General features: G+C 38.5%; 1 protein-coding gene across 1 annotated transcript; it reads left to right on the top strand.

Annotated features, from left to right (window-relative positions):
* Window positions 1–342: 342 nt before the first annotated feature.
* LMOD3 (leiomodin 3) lies at window positions 343–11801 on the top strand. Its single transcript, XM_058549811.1, has 3 exons — window positions 343–636; window positions 2799–4190; window positions 11775–11801. Exons 1-3 carry the CDS (start codon window positions 343–345, stop codon window positions 11799–11801), a joined length of 1713 nt encoding a protein of 570 aa, XP_058405794.1.
* Window positions 11802–13568: the final 1767 nt, after the last annotated feature.

Here is a 13568-nt window from a genome sequence, read left to right as displayed (position 1 = left end):
ATTCCATAGACCTGTTACTCACTGGCGGACCTAAGCAGCGGTACTAAAATGTCAGATGGATTTGCACAGCTGACTCAAGTTGCCGAAAAGAGAGCAGCACAGTCGTTCCATAAATCGACTCTGTCCAGCCAAGCCCTGCTTAATATAGATACGGCGTGAGCTTAGCTGCAGTCACTCCTAGCTACTCAGCGAGCACCACTGGGGTTCTTGGGGGAAAATCTCTCAAGGTGGTGTTGACCTGGGACACTTGTTAACTTGGGGATCTTCTTGAGAGTTTTTTTTTTTAATCATCTTTGATTATTTCTCCTTTTCTAGTAAGATAGAAAAATACAGAAAACAACCATGTCAGACTACAGCAGGAATTCAGATCAAGAAGAACTTCTTGATGAGGAGCTTGATGAAGACAAAATCTTGGCCAACTTGTCCCCCGAAGAGCTAAGGGAACTGCAATCTGAAATGGAAGTCATGGCCCCTGACCCCAGGCTTCCTGTGGGAATGATTCAGAAAGATCAAACCGATAAGCCACCGACAGGAAACTTCGACCATAAATCCCTCGTCGATTATATGTATTGGCAAAAGGCGTCCAGACGCATGCTGGAAGATGAACGCGTTCCTGTCACCTTTGTACCATCTGAGGTAACCAGGGATTTGTGTATGACAGAGAAATGGCGGCCTGGGCTGGCAGGTGTCTGTCTTGTAACTGTCATTTCTCAAGACTCCATGTTTTGAGTTGTTTTCTCGCCGCTTAAAGATTAAATCATAGTATTTAAATCTATTTCAGACTGAAACTTTCTGAAACACTTAGATTGTTTAGTTGCAAGAGAAAAGTTGGTAATTTTTCTTGTAAATGCCTCTTCAAAAAAAATTGCTTTTGGGTTTGCTGTGTAGGAGAGCCTGTATTCTATCGACATGATACTTAGTGAATTAACTCATTAACCCAGAAACAGTTGTCTTTAACTCTTTTTTGGCTCACAGGCCCCTTTATGAAGCCGAAGAAAGCTCTGTACCCTCTTCTTCTGGCACGTGCATACATATGCAATGTTTCAAGGGTCTCACGGTCCCCTTGAAGGCCAGCCACACACCCTGTAATTAAATCAAATGAAAAAACCAAAAATATTCAATATTCCCACAGTGCGTTGTGTATCAGTGATGAATTGAGAAATTAATAGCTATTAAGCTTTTTTAAAAGATAATTCTTTCTTAAATATGTTTTTTATATGAAAACTAGAATTGTGGTTGAATCTATAAACTTATTGTACATCAGCATAATTTTTCTTTAGTGTTCCACTTAAAAATGACTTAGCAAAAAGAAGACAGAGATCCCCCCAGGTAAAGTCTCTTTTAGTTATGCCTGCTGATATAGATATATCTTGTCACATTACTATCATGCTGGCTGTAGTTAAGGAAAGTTATAAACTGGTCTCATGGTCAGGAGAGTTTCAACATGTACTGACCTTAAGAAAATAAGTTACTGGCTCGATCATGTTAGAGTTTAAGGTACAATGTGCGGACATTATACAATTGTAGTAAAAGCCAATTCTGTATAAAGACCACTGTCAGGAAAAAAATAATTGGGTACTTTTAACACTTTTTCTTCCCTTGGTATGATTTAAACTGCTTAATGGTTGGCTCCCCCTGCTGCGAGAGATGAGAAATGAACTGGGGAAGGCTTTAGGTGGTTAAGATGTTATAACTGTCAATTCCAACCTATACTATGCTATGAGCAATGAGATCAAGTTCTTGCTTGGATGAACCTGTGTCTCAAACTGCTACACCAGCTTTCTAAATGATGCCTATGAAGTACAGATATTGTATAAGAAAGTGTACTAATTGATGGGCAAGAATGTAACAAATATTATTGGTAAAGACTACCATTTTCCTTCTCAGACCAAGCAATTGTTTCTAAATCGCTGCATAATCCTGTCCCCTTTTGCAGCTGGCTCTGCCTCCTAGACACTTTCCTTTAAAAGAAACTGGCTTAGTGAGCCTGTGCATAGAGTAGGTATATCCAAAATATCATACTGCTTTCATTTTCCCCACCATATATTATGTTTTCAGGGAAACTTCACATACACATTATTTATACTAGATTAGCAAGCATATTAGGAATGTAAATTTTGGTTAGGGCAATAAGGAAATTATTGTGTAACCCAGGGCCGTTGAATACAAAGATGCCTATTCAGCTATATACAAAACAAAGACTTCAGTGTATTGATAGATAACTCCATAAGGTTTTCAAAACAAATAGTTTTAACAGCTTCTGGAATTGAACACTATTTTTAAAAACAATACAGGATCTGAAAACAAAATTAACCAGGTTTCATTTTAATATATGGGATGAGACAAACACAGCCCCAAAATGTGTGTGTGTGTCTATAAAAATTTATCTTTATTTTGGTTGTGTTTGCTTACAAAACTAATATGTGTACTTTCTTAAAAAAAAAAACAAAAACTCAAACACTCTAGAGTTATATAATGTAAAAAGTGAAAATATCCCAAATACTTCCCTTCCTCAGTTATCTTAATGGTTACCTCTCTTCCTCAGAGATAACTACTAATTTGGTAAACATTACAATAGACTTTTTTTCTATACATTTATAAACTTTTATATATTATACATTTTAAATATTTATATATTTTATATATTATATATTACACAAATGGGATAGTACACATACAGTTTATTGGCTTACTTTTTTCACTTAATAATAAATATTTTTATTATCTCCAGTCGATATTGCTCTACTTCATATTTCTTCATTGCTATGTATTCTAACCCTCATAAACCTCTCTTTTAGGAAAATGCTCAAGAGCAGCATGAAGAAATAGACAAAGGTAACAAAAACGTGTCCCAGTATTTAAAAGAAAAGCTCAACAATGAAATTGCTGCATATAAAAGAGAATCGAAGGGCAGCAACAATGTCCAAGAAACGGATAATAATGATAATAATGAAGATGATGATAATGATGAAGAAGATGAAGATGAGGAAGATGATGAAGACGATGAAGGAGAAGAGGAGAGTGAGGAGAGTGATGAGAAAACAAAAAAAGAAGATGAAGGCAAAGTAAAGGAGCAAATCAGAAATGGCGAGAACAACTGCCCCCAGATGACTAATAAAGCATTCGAAGGACAGAAAGACAAAAGAGCTGCCCAAGAAAAAAGTGAGAAAAAAATATCAAAATTAGATCCTAAGAAGTTAGCTTTAGATACCAGTTTTTTGAAGGTAAGTGCAAGGCCTTCAGGAAACCAAACGGACCTGGATGGGAGCTTGAAGCGAGTTAGACAAAATGATCCTGACATGAAGGAACTCAACCTGAACAACATTGAAAACATCCCCAAGGAAATGCTATTGGACTTTGTCAATGCCATGAAGAAAAACAAACACATCAAAACCTTCAGTTTAGCAAATGTGGGTGCAGATGAGAATGTAGCGTTTGCCTTGGCTAACATGTTACGTGAAAACAGGAGTATTACCACTCTCAACATCGAGTCCAATTTCATCACAGGTAAAGGAATTGTGGCCATCATGAGGTGTCTCCAATTTAATGAGACACTAACCGAACTTCGGTTTCATAATCAAAGGCACATGCTGGGCCACCATGCTGAAATGGAAATATCCAGGCTTTTGAAGGCAAACAACACTCTCCTGAAGATGGGCTACCATTTTGAGCTTCCAGGTCCCAGAATGGTGGTAACCAATCTGCTCACCAGGAATCAGGATAAACAAAGGCAAAAAAGACAAGAAGAACAGAAACAGCAGCAACTCAAAGAGCAGAGAAAGTTAATTGCCATGTTGGAGAATGGATTAGGGTTGCCACCTGGGATGTGGGAGATGTTGGGAGGACCAATGCCCGATTCCAGAATGCAGGAGTTCCTCCAACCTCCTCCTCGACCTCCCAACCCCCAAGCAGTCCCCTTGAGTAGACGAAATGAAATGATGAAAAAGCCATCGCAGCCTCCTCAGCACAGGACAGACCCCGACTCCTTCCGGATGGTGAAGCTGAAAAGGATCCAGCGCAAATCTCGGATGCCGGAAGCCAGAGAACCACCCGAGAAAACCAACCTCAAAGATGTGATCAAAACACTCAAACCAGTACCCAGAAATAGGCCACCCCCATTGGTGGAAATCACTCCCAGAGATCAGCTCTTGAATGACATTCGTCACAGCAACATCGCCTATCTTAAACCTGTAAGTAGAGGGAAGGAGAAATGGTGAACAGCACCACAACAAATGTATCCCAACTCTATTCCCTGTTTTTTTTTTTTTTTAAATTTATTTTTCCCCCAAAGCCCCAGTAGATAGTTGTATGTCATAGCTGCACATCCTTCTAGTTGCTGTACGTGGGACGTGGCCTCAGCATGGCCGGAGAAGCAGTGTGTTGGTGCGCGCCCAGGATCCCAACCCAGGCCACCAGTAGTGGAGTGCGCGCACTTAACCGCTATGCCGCGGGTCCGGCCCTCCCTGTTCGTTTTAACACAAGGAGATTCACACTAACTGTGACTAACTGGAGGAAGCCCATCAGCATTACTAGTACATCTAAATTACTGGGTTATCCCCAAGGACATATATCTATGTATCTTCTGTGACAATAATATTAACAGCTAAAATTTACTGAGCACTTACCATAGGCCAGATTCATTACATGAATTAACTCATATAATCATCTTAACTCTATAAAGTAGGTGTTGTTATTCTCCCCATTTTATAAAAAGGAACCGAGACTTAGAGAAGTTAAATAACAGACCTAGGAGATATAGCTAGGAAGTGATAGAGCTGACATCCATACTCGGTTACAGTTCTGAGTCCAGGGTCAAGCTTTTATTCACCAGCTTTACTCACACCATCCCAGCCGGTCAGAGATCTTGATGCACCTGCTGTAGGAATAAGCAAGAATAAAGCCTAAATAGGCCAGTCACTTGTAGATAATTGAGGGCTTCTTTTTTAGTAGATGAAGAGGGACTACCTACAATTGTATTTATATGCTTCACTTTTTAGATGGGCAGACAAATGATAAATTTTAGATTAGTGTCTCCATGAATTAATGGAGTTTTAAAATATTTTACTACTATTTCAATTTTAATATTTACTATGATTCACTATTACTGCCACTGATATATGAAAATGTTTTATTCCTTGCAGGTTAAGTTGCAGAAATAAATGTTTTTTGTCATTACTATGATAGCACATATGGAGGCTGAAAGGTGTGTGTACAAAGGTAGTTGATAATCAACTGTACTATTTTAAATTTAGTGTATAATTTAGCCAAGAGATTACATTGACAAAATAGTTAATATATTATTTCATCATAGAGATTCACAATTTTTTCAAGATGTTTTAAACAAGTTTTCATGTAGGCTTGTTGTTTTTCTGCTTTAAAGAGCTATCTACAGTCATGCGCCACATAACAATGTTTTGGTCAACAACGGACTGCATATATGACGGTGGTCCCACAAGATTAGTACCATGTAGCCTAGGTGTGTAGCAGGCTATACCATCTATGTTTGTGTAGGTACCCTCCATGATGTTCGCACAACGACGAAACCACCTAAAGACATGTTTCTCAGAATGTGTCCCTGTCTTTAAGTGACACATGACTCTATTGTAAAATAAGTTGTTACTTATTCACATATATACATATGTATATCCCTTATTCCCAACTCATAGTGATGCAGAATTGACAACATTCCATTCTTCTAAATCAAAGATGACTTTCATCTGTGACTTAGAGAGACTCTGATTCTTCCTGGGCTAGGAGCCAGGGTGAGAACACTAGAGGTCACATGAGGTCCTGCAAAAATTCTTTTCCTGCCCCTGGGCACCACATCAAGACTTTCTGCACCTAATCTCCAGGCAATCAGACTTCTGTAGGAGGTGGATCAGGGTGTTTTGAGAGAAACTAGCTCTATCTATAACCACTCATTGGTGAAGCATATCCAAGCTGCCTTGGTGGCTACACAGTCAGAAAATAACATTAGTCTGAAAAGAATACAGAGAAGTCTTTTAAAAATCTACATTAAAGATAGCATGTAGATTCAGAATAGAAGAGATAATGAAGTTCAAATGATCATCTGACCCAACTCCCTGCCTTCTGAGGGAATGTTCTACCGAGCAAATCTGCTTTCCTTGGAGTCTGTTTCATTGCATCCATTCACTTTCATTAATGCAACAAATATTTATGTAGTGTTCCCACTTGTCAGGCACCAACAGAAGGGTCAGGTATACAGCGGTGAATAAGACAGGTACAGTCTCAATCTCATGAAGCTTTTATAGTGTTGGTTTTATAATTTTTGCGGTCAAGACACTCTGCCTTTTAGTCAGCTGAGAACATTTCAGCTTTGAGTCCAGATCCTAGAGCAAAAGACATTAAAATAAATTCATGATGATAATTACAAAACCACTACACCCTACTAAGTACTACATTTTCATTTTCAGTCAATTCTAAAATGCTGTCAATTTTAGATTGTGTTTTGTTTGTTTTTAATGTCCACTAAGAAAGAAATACATGCTGACAATTTTTGAATGATGGTCTTGCATCTCAGCCTCTGCTTTGAAATCTTTTATCTATGCCAAGGGATTGGCAATTTCTCCCGCATTCAGTTGCCTGGCTTGGCCTGCAATAGGCATCTCTTTGCATGGATCTCAGATACAAAATGTCACATAACTTCATCTACACGGTCTCGTAGAACACTCTGTAAGAAAAATGTGAAAACGCATTGTTCCACTGACAAAAATTCACTTCACTAAGATCAATTTGCTCCCCGCTGCTCCGTTTTTGTGCCTTGCTGCATACACAATAAATTTCTGATTTAATACCAAATCATAGTGTAATCTTGCAAAAGACATTTTTTATCTTTTTATTTTGAAATCATTTTATACTTGTGAAAGTTCAAAAATAGTTCAAAGAATTCTTACATACCTATCCCATTTTGCCACATTTGATTTATCATTCTTTAAAAGATATTTTAAATGACCATACATCTGCACGTGTATAGTACCAACAGGACCTATAGCTCAATGGAAGCGCTAACATTATGCAAGTCCATGATGTACTTGTGCCTGCACCTGCAGCCAGCTATTGATTGTAAGATGCTTTCTGATTTCAGGGCTGTGGAATCATCCCCAAATGTGCCTCTTAGATTCAATGAAATACCGTAAATGCCATCAGCGGTAATGTCACAAAATCCCAGCAGCAAGGGACATTTTTGGCCACATAAGACACAGCAACACTCATTTTAGAGAGGTGAAACTAAAGGTTTTTGAGGTTTTCCCCCCTCTTGCATTGGAAAACAGAGACGCCCTCCAAACCCCCAGATTTTCAAGTACGAGGTTAAAATTAAAATATAATTGTGAAGTCTTGTGATTTTTTTTTTCACTCATGCTCCCAATTAGAAAATTGCATGTCCAAAAACATACTTAGAAATTATTCTTAGAAAATTTAAAAATGTAAAAAGGCTATTTATCTCTTGTGGACTTCGAAATATTATTTTTGTATTTTCTAGAGCGTATCTTAAGTAGTCAGTTCATATTTTAAAATTGTATTTTCTCATTTTAATGCTTATTCTCTCTCCATCCCACGCTTCTGGCCTGGGATCCCTGAAGTGAAGTTGCTAGCAAAGAATAAAGGAAAATCTGTATACTTGCTTGGCCCAAATGCTACCTCCTCCAAGAAGCTGCCCATTTAATTCAGTTTAAGAGAGATGTATTCTATGGGCCAGGTACTAAAAACTGGTTGACTATAAGCGAGATCTGCAGGCCTGTTTCATTTGGCTTGAATATTGCACAAATTTTAAAATATCACATAATAACATCCAGATAATGGTGCCACTTGAAACATCAGATCTGGCCACACTGGCCTTGCATTGGCGTGGCACAAATCAGCTGGATCTGTGTATCGGCTTTTCCCTTGGGAAAGGTCATGGACTCTCCAGTTTTTCTCAGTCTCCACCATGCCCTACTGCCTAATACCCCTTGCAGGACGTTTGGCCTATGCCAAAAGTTCCTTGACATTTGGTCCTTTCCAAAACGTCCGTGATTATATTTGGCCCATGCCAAATGGTTTTAGAACCAAATGCCTGCTAATCCCTAATACTGGGCCTGTTTTACTCACTTACATTACTTATTTGACTCCTGTAGGACTTTTTAGTTTGTTTTGTTGCTCTTGTTGTTTTTAGCTAGGTTTCCAAATCTTTGTCTTGTCTAACAAACTGAATTTATTAGATAATCTCTAATTTATTTCCCTATGAGTTAACTCTGAGTCAATATGATGCCAGCCCAAAACAAAGACATTAGGCTTGTCCAGGCTTATCCCGCCCTGGCAAATGTATTATTTCCTTTCCTCTTTAAAAATTTTGTGGTCTGCTCACTGCCTACCATCCCAGATGAGTATTTGTAATTTTCAATGTGATGAAATCCCATCTGCAGCAACTATTTAATTCTCTGAGGCCAAGTGCATTTATATCATATGCAAGCTTCTGTGCCAATCAAGCAAGGTAGCTATTTTAGCATTCACTCAGTATCACTTGGGGCTCACCAATGTATATCTGGAGGGCTTCCAGCCAGTTGCCTAAAGTCACGGCTAAATTTCTCCTTCGGAAAGACTTTAGTATAAAAATATCATGAACAGCCTTAGTTAGCCAAGAGACTCCATGACACGTTAGCAGTTATGATTACAGAATGTAAGATTATAGACTCCTGAATCTTCGTCTTCATCTCTAGCCATTTCTTCTTTGCTTCATTTATAATATCTTTTTAACTAGTTTCTTTAGATTATATCCTTTTGCAATTTTCTCCTCTTTCCCATCCTATCATCTCTCTTTGTTTCAATTATCACATAATCTAGGACAATCCCCAAACCTCCCTTCCCCTTTAGATCACTCAGGGTTTTCCTAGCACCTTCATACGTTCTGTCCCCAAACCAAGCTCTTCCTTTTTAGGCCTAGTTGTTGTTTCTGGTTTGCAATTTTCCATGCTCTCTCCATTCTCTCACATATTCAGGTCTAAAGCCCCAGAGTTGTCATTAACTCCTTCTTTTTTCCTGCCCCGTTTTCTTGCCTCTAAAAAAGGCACAGGAGAATACACAAAAGCCAAAGCCAAACCTAGATCGGAGCTTTGGAAATGTTATGCTCTTGATAAAGAAAGTCTCCATAGGAGAAAGCAATGTAACCTTTCAAACTCCTCTCAAAAGAGCCTATGCTGACCAGGAATTATACAGACCAGGAGCTGCCTTTCCCTAATACCTAGTGGGAAAAGAGTTTTTGATGTACAACTTTTCCGAAGTCTATGATAGTGATTCTCATATTTTAGCATGCATCAAAATCACCTGGAAGGCTAAATACAGATTACTGAGCCCATTTCTAGAGTTTCTGATTCAATAGGTCTTGGATAGGGCCTGAGAATTTGCATTTTTGACAAGTACCTTGGTGATGCTGATGCTGCTTACTTAGAGACCACACTTGGACAATCACGACTCTGTGACATCCATGGCAAACAACATCTCCTGATATTTTCCATGAAGGGCCTTCTTTTCCTGCATCCATACAACTCGCTGCTCAAATTACCTTTTATTCTATCTTTGTTGAAATCTATCTAACAGGCTTGGCTCAAATATGATTTCTTAAACACAACAAGAGAAAACAAACAAGACATCAATAGTGAATACTCTTCCTTTATATTTCCGTTACCTTTATCTGTACCTCTCTTACGGCATCTCCCACATTCTGCTTCGGGTTGAGAGCCCTTGTGAACACAACATAGGTCTCCTTGCAGGTTGTGGTTCCTCAAGGCAGTTCTTCCTCCTCTCTATCCCTGGACACCCACTGAGGTGTTGACCCAGAGCAGGAACTCAGTTCAGGTGTGCCAAATTAAATAACTGCTGCTGAAATGGTTCTGCCCACCCCCCCTCCCAGTCTCTGAGTGTATATGTGTGTATTATGTAATGCTATACGCACACACGTGTGTGCATAGCTCACACACTTTTTAAAAAAAACTAATTTTAACCAACAAGTGAAGGGAGAACAGGGCCCCCTAATCTTACCTGTTTGTAAGTTTTATATTTTTATAACATCAAACCTGCTTGTCTTTTCCTTTATGGTTTTTGTCTTTTGTGTTCTGCTTAGAAATTGTTTCTTTTGTAGATTATTAAAATATTTGCCTATTTTTTCTTGCTGCTTTTATAGTTTTCAGTTTTTAAAAAATATTCCATATTCCAGATGAATTAAAGGGTTATGTTTTAGAAGTAAGTAGGAAGCAAAATGTCTGCTTTATTTCTTTTCCTAGTAGCTAACAAATGATCATTTAGTGACTCATTCCTCTTTTTCCCAGTGATCTGAACTGCCAGCTTCGTCATCTTTCAAATATGTCAAAATGTCTCTGGATTTACTGTGTTGGATCAATGCCACATTTTGCTTTTTAAAATATTTTTATATTACTTTGGAACCCTTCCATGCATATAAACATATATGGGGAATAACATTACATAAAACGTTTTTTTCCATTCAACAATACAAAGAACACACTTTTAATGATTTGTTGTGGATTTGTAGTTATTTTAAATACCTGGCATTATATTTTTTGCTCATCCGTGTTCTTCACTGTTGGTGTTCTCCATGGGTGAGCCTACCAAGTTGCAGTCACCTCCCTGCCCTCCTGAAAGTCTGGCACTTGGGAGGAAGAGGGTCAGAAGCACATGGAGGATCCATTGGTTTGAAGGTTGTACAGGCAGCAGCATATCAAAGGGCCTCTCTGGTGGGCAGGATGTTGGGAAACCTTTCCAGCCAAAGGTCATGGGCAGAGAACTGGCTGTAAGAGGGGCCGTAGCAGATGACCAAAATGGTTCATCACATTGACAAGTGGACATGGGCAATAGAAGGAGAAACATTCTTAGTCAAACTCTGAGTGTCCCCTGGACTTCCTGTGCGTCCTCTGGAAGGTACATGCATGATGGAGGAGCCACCCTCCTAAGATACACCACCACTTGAAACCCTTTAAGAACTTGCCTTATAGTTAAGTTGTTCCTAGGAAACAAAGCTAAAAGTTGATTTGCAGTCAGACTTATGCTACTGTTTTGTAATTGTTTTGCCCTTGGGGGTTCTCCACATAATATTTTATTTTTAAATTTTAGTGAGCACCAGATTAGAAATGTGCTTCAAAGAGGAAAGACATATAGGTTTTTAAAAGAACGTATATTTTATATTCTCGTGGTGGTATTTTTTGGTAGTTAAGGCATGAGTACCGAAATCAGGCAGATCTGGGTTCAAATCCCTCTTTGCCACTTCCCAGTGTGTGACCTTAAGCAAATTACTTATCCTGTCTGAGCCTGTTCCATCTTTACAAAGTGTTGAAGGATGAAATGAGAAAATGTTTTAAAAATAAGTGTTAACGTTGATTACCAGCTTGTATTATATTACTTAATCCTTATAATAGCCTTGTGAATTTGACACTGTTACTGTCATTTTATAGCTGAGAAAACTGATGCCCAACACCACACAACTAGTAAGTGCTAGTACCAGGATTTGAACCCAGGCCGACTCCAGCACCTCTGCTCTTGGTTCTCTGATATGCTTCACTGTGTGCTCAAAGCCCTGGCATCAGTAAATGCCCAGTGAATGGTGGCTGTGATTTTTATTGTTTTATCACGATTTGGGGGGCGCTCTGACTGGAATTTCTAATCCATTCTGCATCCTTTGAGGCATTTAAATTTTGTCCTTTTTGCTGTAAAGCTCTTGAATTTCCAGGGTTAATTTTTCCACTTTTCTTCAAATACTTAAATCACAGGTGCAGCTGCCAAAAGAACTGGCATAAGAGGCAACAGAATAATCTAGAAGAACAAGGAATTGAAATAAGGACTCTTGGATTAAAGCTTGGAGATATTTGAGCAGCATACCATGGATCCAGGTGGTGAACTGGGAACAACGCTAACATCTGATAGGAGTGTTTTGCAAAAGGCAGAATGCTTGGCCTATGACAAAACAGGGGCTGAAAATGAAGAGAGAAGGAGATAAAATAGTAACATCTAGGGGCAACATTTTCTACTTCCAATTAGTTTGAGTGACTTTGGTGAAATTCAGAGTCATGCTTACAGCAGCAGAAGTTAAAAAAATTTTTTTTGGTAAACTTTACTATTGCTTTCTTCTGGTAAATAACAATAAATACTATAGCAGTGTTAACTATTATACTCTCATTTTTTCTCCTTTCATCTCCTCTACTGTAATTCATCACACAGTATCTTAAAGTGAACAAATCATGTTTCACCCTATGGGAATGTGAAAGGTGACTTGAGCTCCAGGCCCTCCTGATGCTTTGAAATAGAATTGTCAATTAGCGCTTCTCTGGAGAATCAGTTGAGATTTCCAGTTTCCAACCCTCCCTGGCTTTCTCTCTTGGCCATTCCCCTAGTGTGTTGGGTATACTTCTGAAGGGGTATCTATGAGGAGCAGAACACTTAAGCCACAGGACATGGAGAAAACAAAGTGTTTCCAGAAAAAGTAATGGGAAAAACAAACCCTGCATATATATGAAAACTTCCGTGTTTTCATACATATGGGGACCTTGGGAGACAGCATGCTAGTTTTGTAAAAAAAAAAATTTTTTTATAAATAATATAGTTGTTGAAAAGCTTTTGGTTTTAGCCAACTATCTTTTCTGTTTGGATTTTTTTAAAAGTTTAGTCTGCGAATCTAATTTAATCATGTTACTCTCCTCAAAAATCTTCTAAGGGAAACTTGTCATGGGATTAAACTTAAATTCCTTATCCTATCATTCAAGGCCCTCCAGTGCCTGTTCCCAATGTAGTAATCCAGTCTTATTTGTCACATATTCTTTGTCCTCCTCTTGATAAAACAGCCTCATGCTTTTGTTTTCATTGACTCTTCTATAGAATACAGTAGTGCCCCCTCATGCGTGGTTTCACTTTCTGTGGCTTCAGTTACCCACGGTCAACCATGGTCTGAAAATATTAAATAGAAAATTCCAGAAATAAACAATTCATAAGTTTTAAATTGTGTGCTGTTCTGAGTAATGTGATGAAATCTCATGCTGTCCCCTTCTGTCCTGCTTGGGTGGTGAATCATCCCTTTGTCCAGCATATCCACACTGTATACGCTACCCGCCCATTAGTCACTTAGTAGCCATCTAGGTTATCAGGTCGACTGTTGTTGTGGTATCACAGTGCTTGAGTTCAAGTAACTCTTATTTTACTTAATAATGTCTCCAGAGTGATAGAGTAATGATGCCGGCAATTTGGATATACCAAAGAGAAGTCGTAAAGTGCTTCCTGTAAGTGAAAGTTCTGGACTTAATAAGGAAAGAAAAAAATTATATGCTGAAGTTGCTAAGATCTACGGTAAGTTTTATCACAGTATATTGTTGTAATTGTTCTATTAGTAGTTGTTGATCTCTTACTGTGCCTAATTTATAAATTAAACTTTATCATAGGTATGTATATATAGGAAAAACGTAGTACAGTCATGCATCACTTAATGACAGGGACACATTCTGAGAAAGGAATCCTTAGGGGATTTCGTCGATGTGCAAACATCATAGAGGGTACTTACACAAACCTAGATGGTA

Source organism: Diceros bicornis, chromosome 2 (assembly GCF_020826845.1).
Source record: "Diceros bicornis minor isolate mBicDic1 chromosome 2, mDicBic1.mat.cur, whole genome shotgun sequence".
In the NCBI taxonomy this organism is placed as follows: Eukaryota; Metazoa; Chordata; class Mammalia; order Perissodactyla; family Rhinocerotidae; genus Diceros; species Diceros bicornis.
This window is presented reverse-complemented; position numbering and strand designations above follow the sequence as displayed.

Excerpts from the sequence above, each read along its gene's own strand:
- LMOD3 (XM_058549811.1), top strand. The coding sequence starts at position 343 with ATGTCAGACTACAGCAGGAATTCAGATCAAGAAGAACTTCTTGATGAG. Across the intron at positions 637-2,798 it reads TCACCTTTGTACCATCTGAG|GAAAATGCTCAAGAGCAGCA; the intron begins GTAACCAGGGAT and ends CCTCTCTTTTAG. Across the intron at positions 4,191-11,774 it reads ACATCGCCTATCTTAAACCT|GTGCAGCTGCCAAAAGAACT; the intron begins GTAAGTAGAGGG and ends CTTAAATCACAG.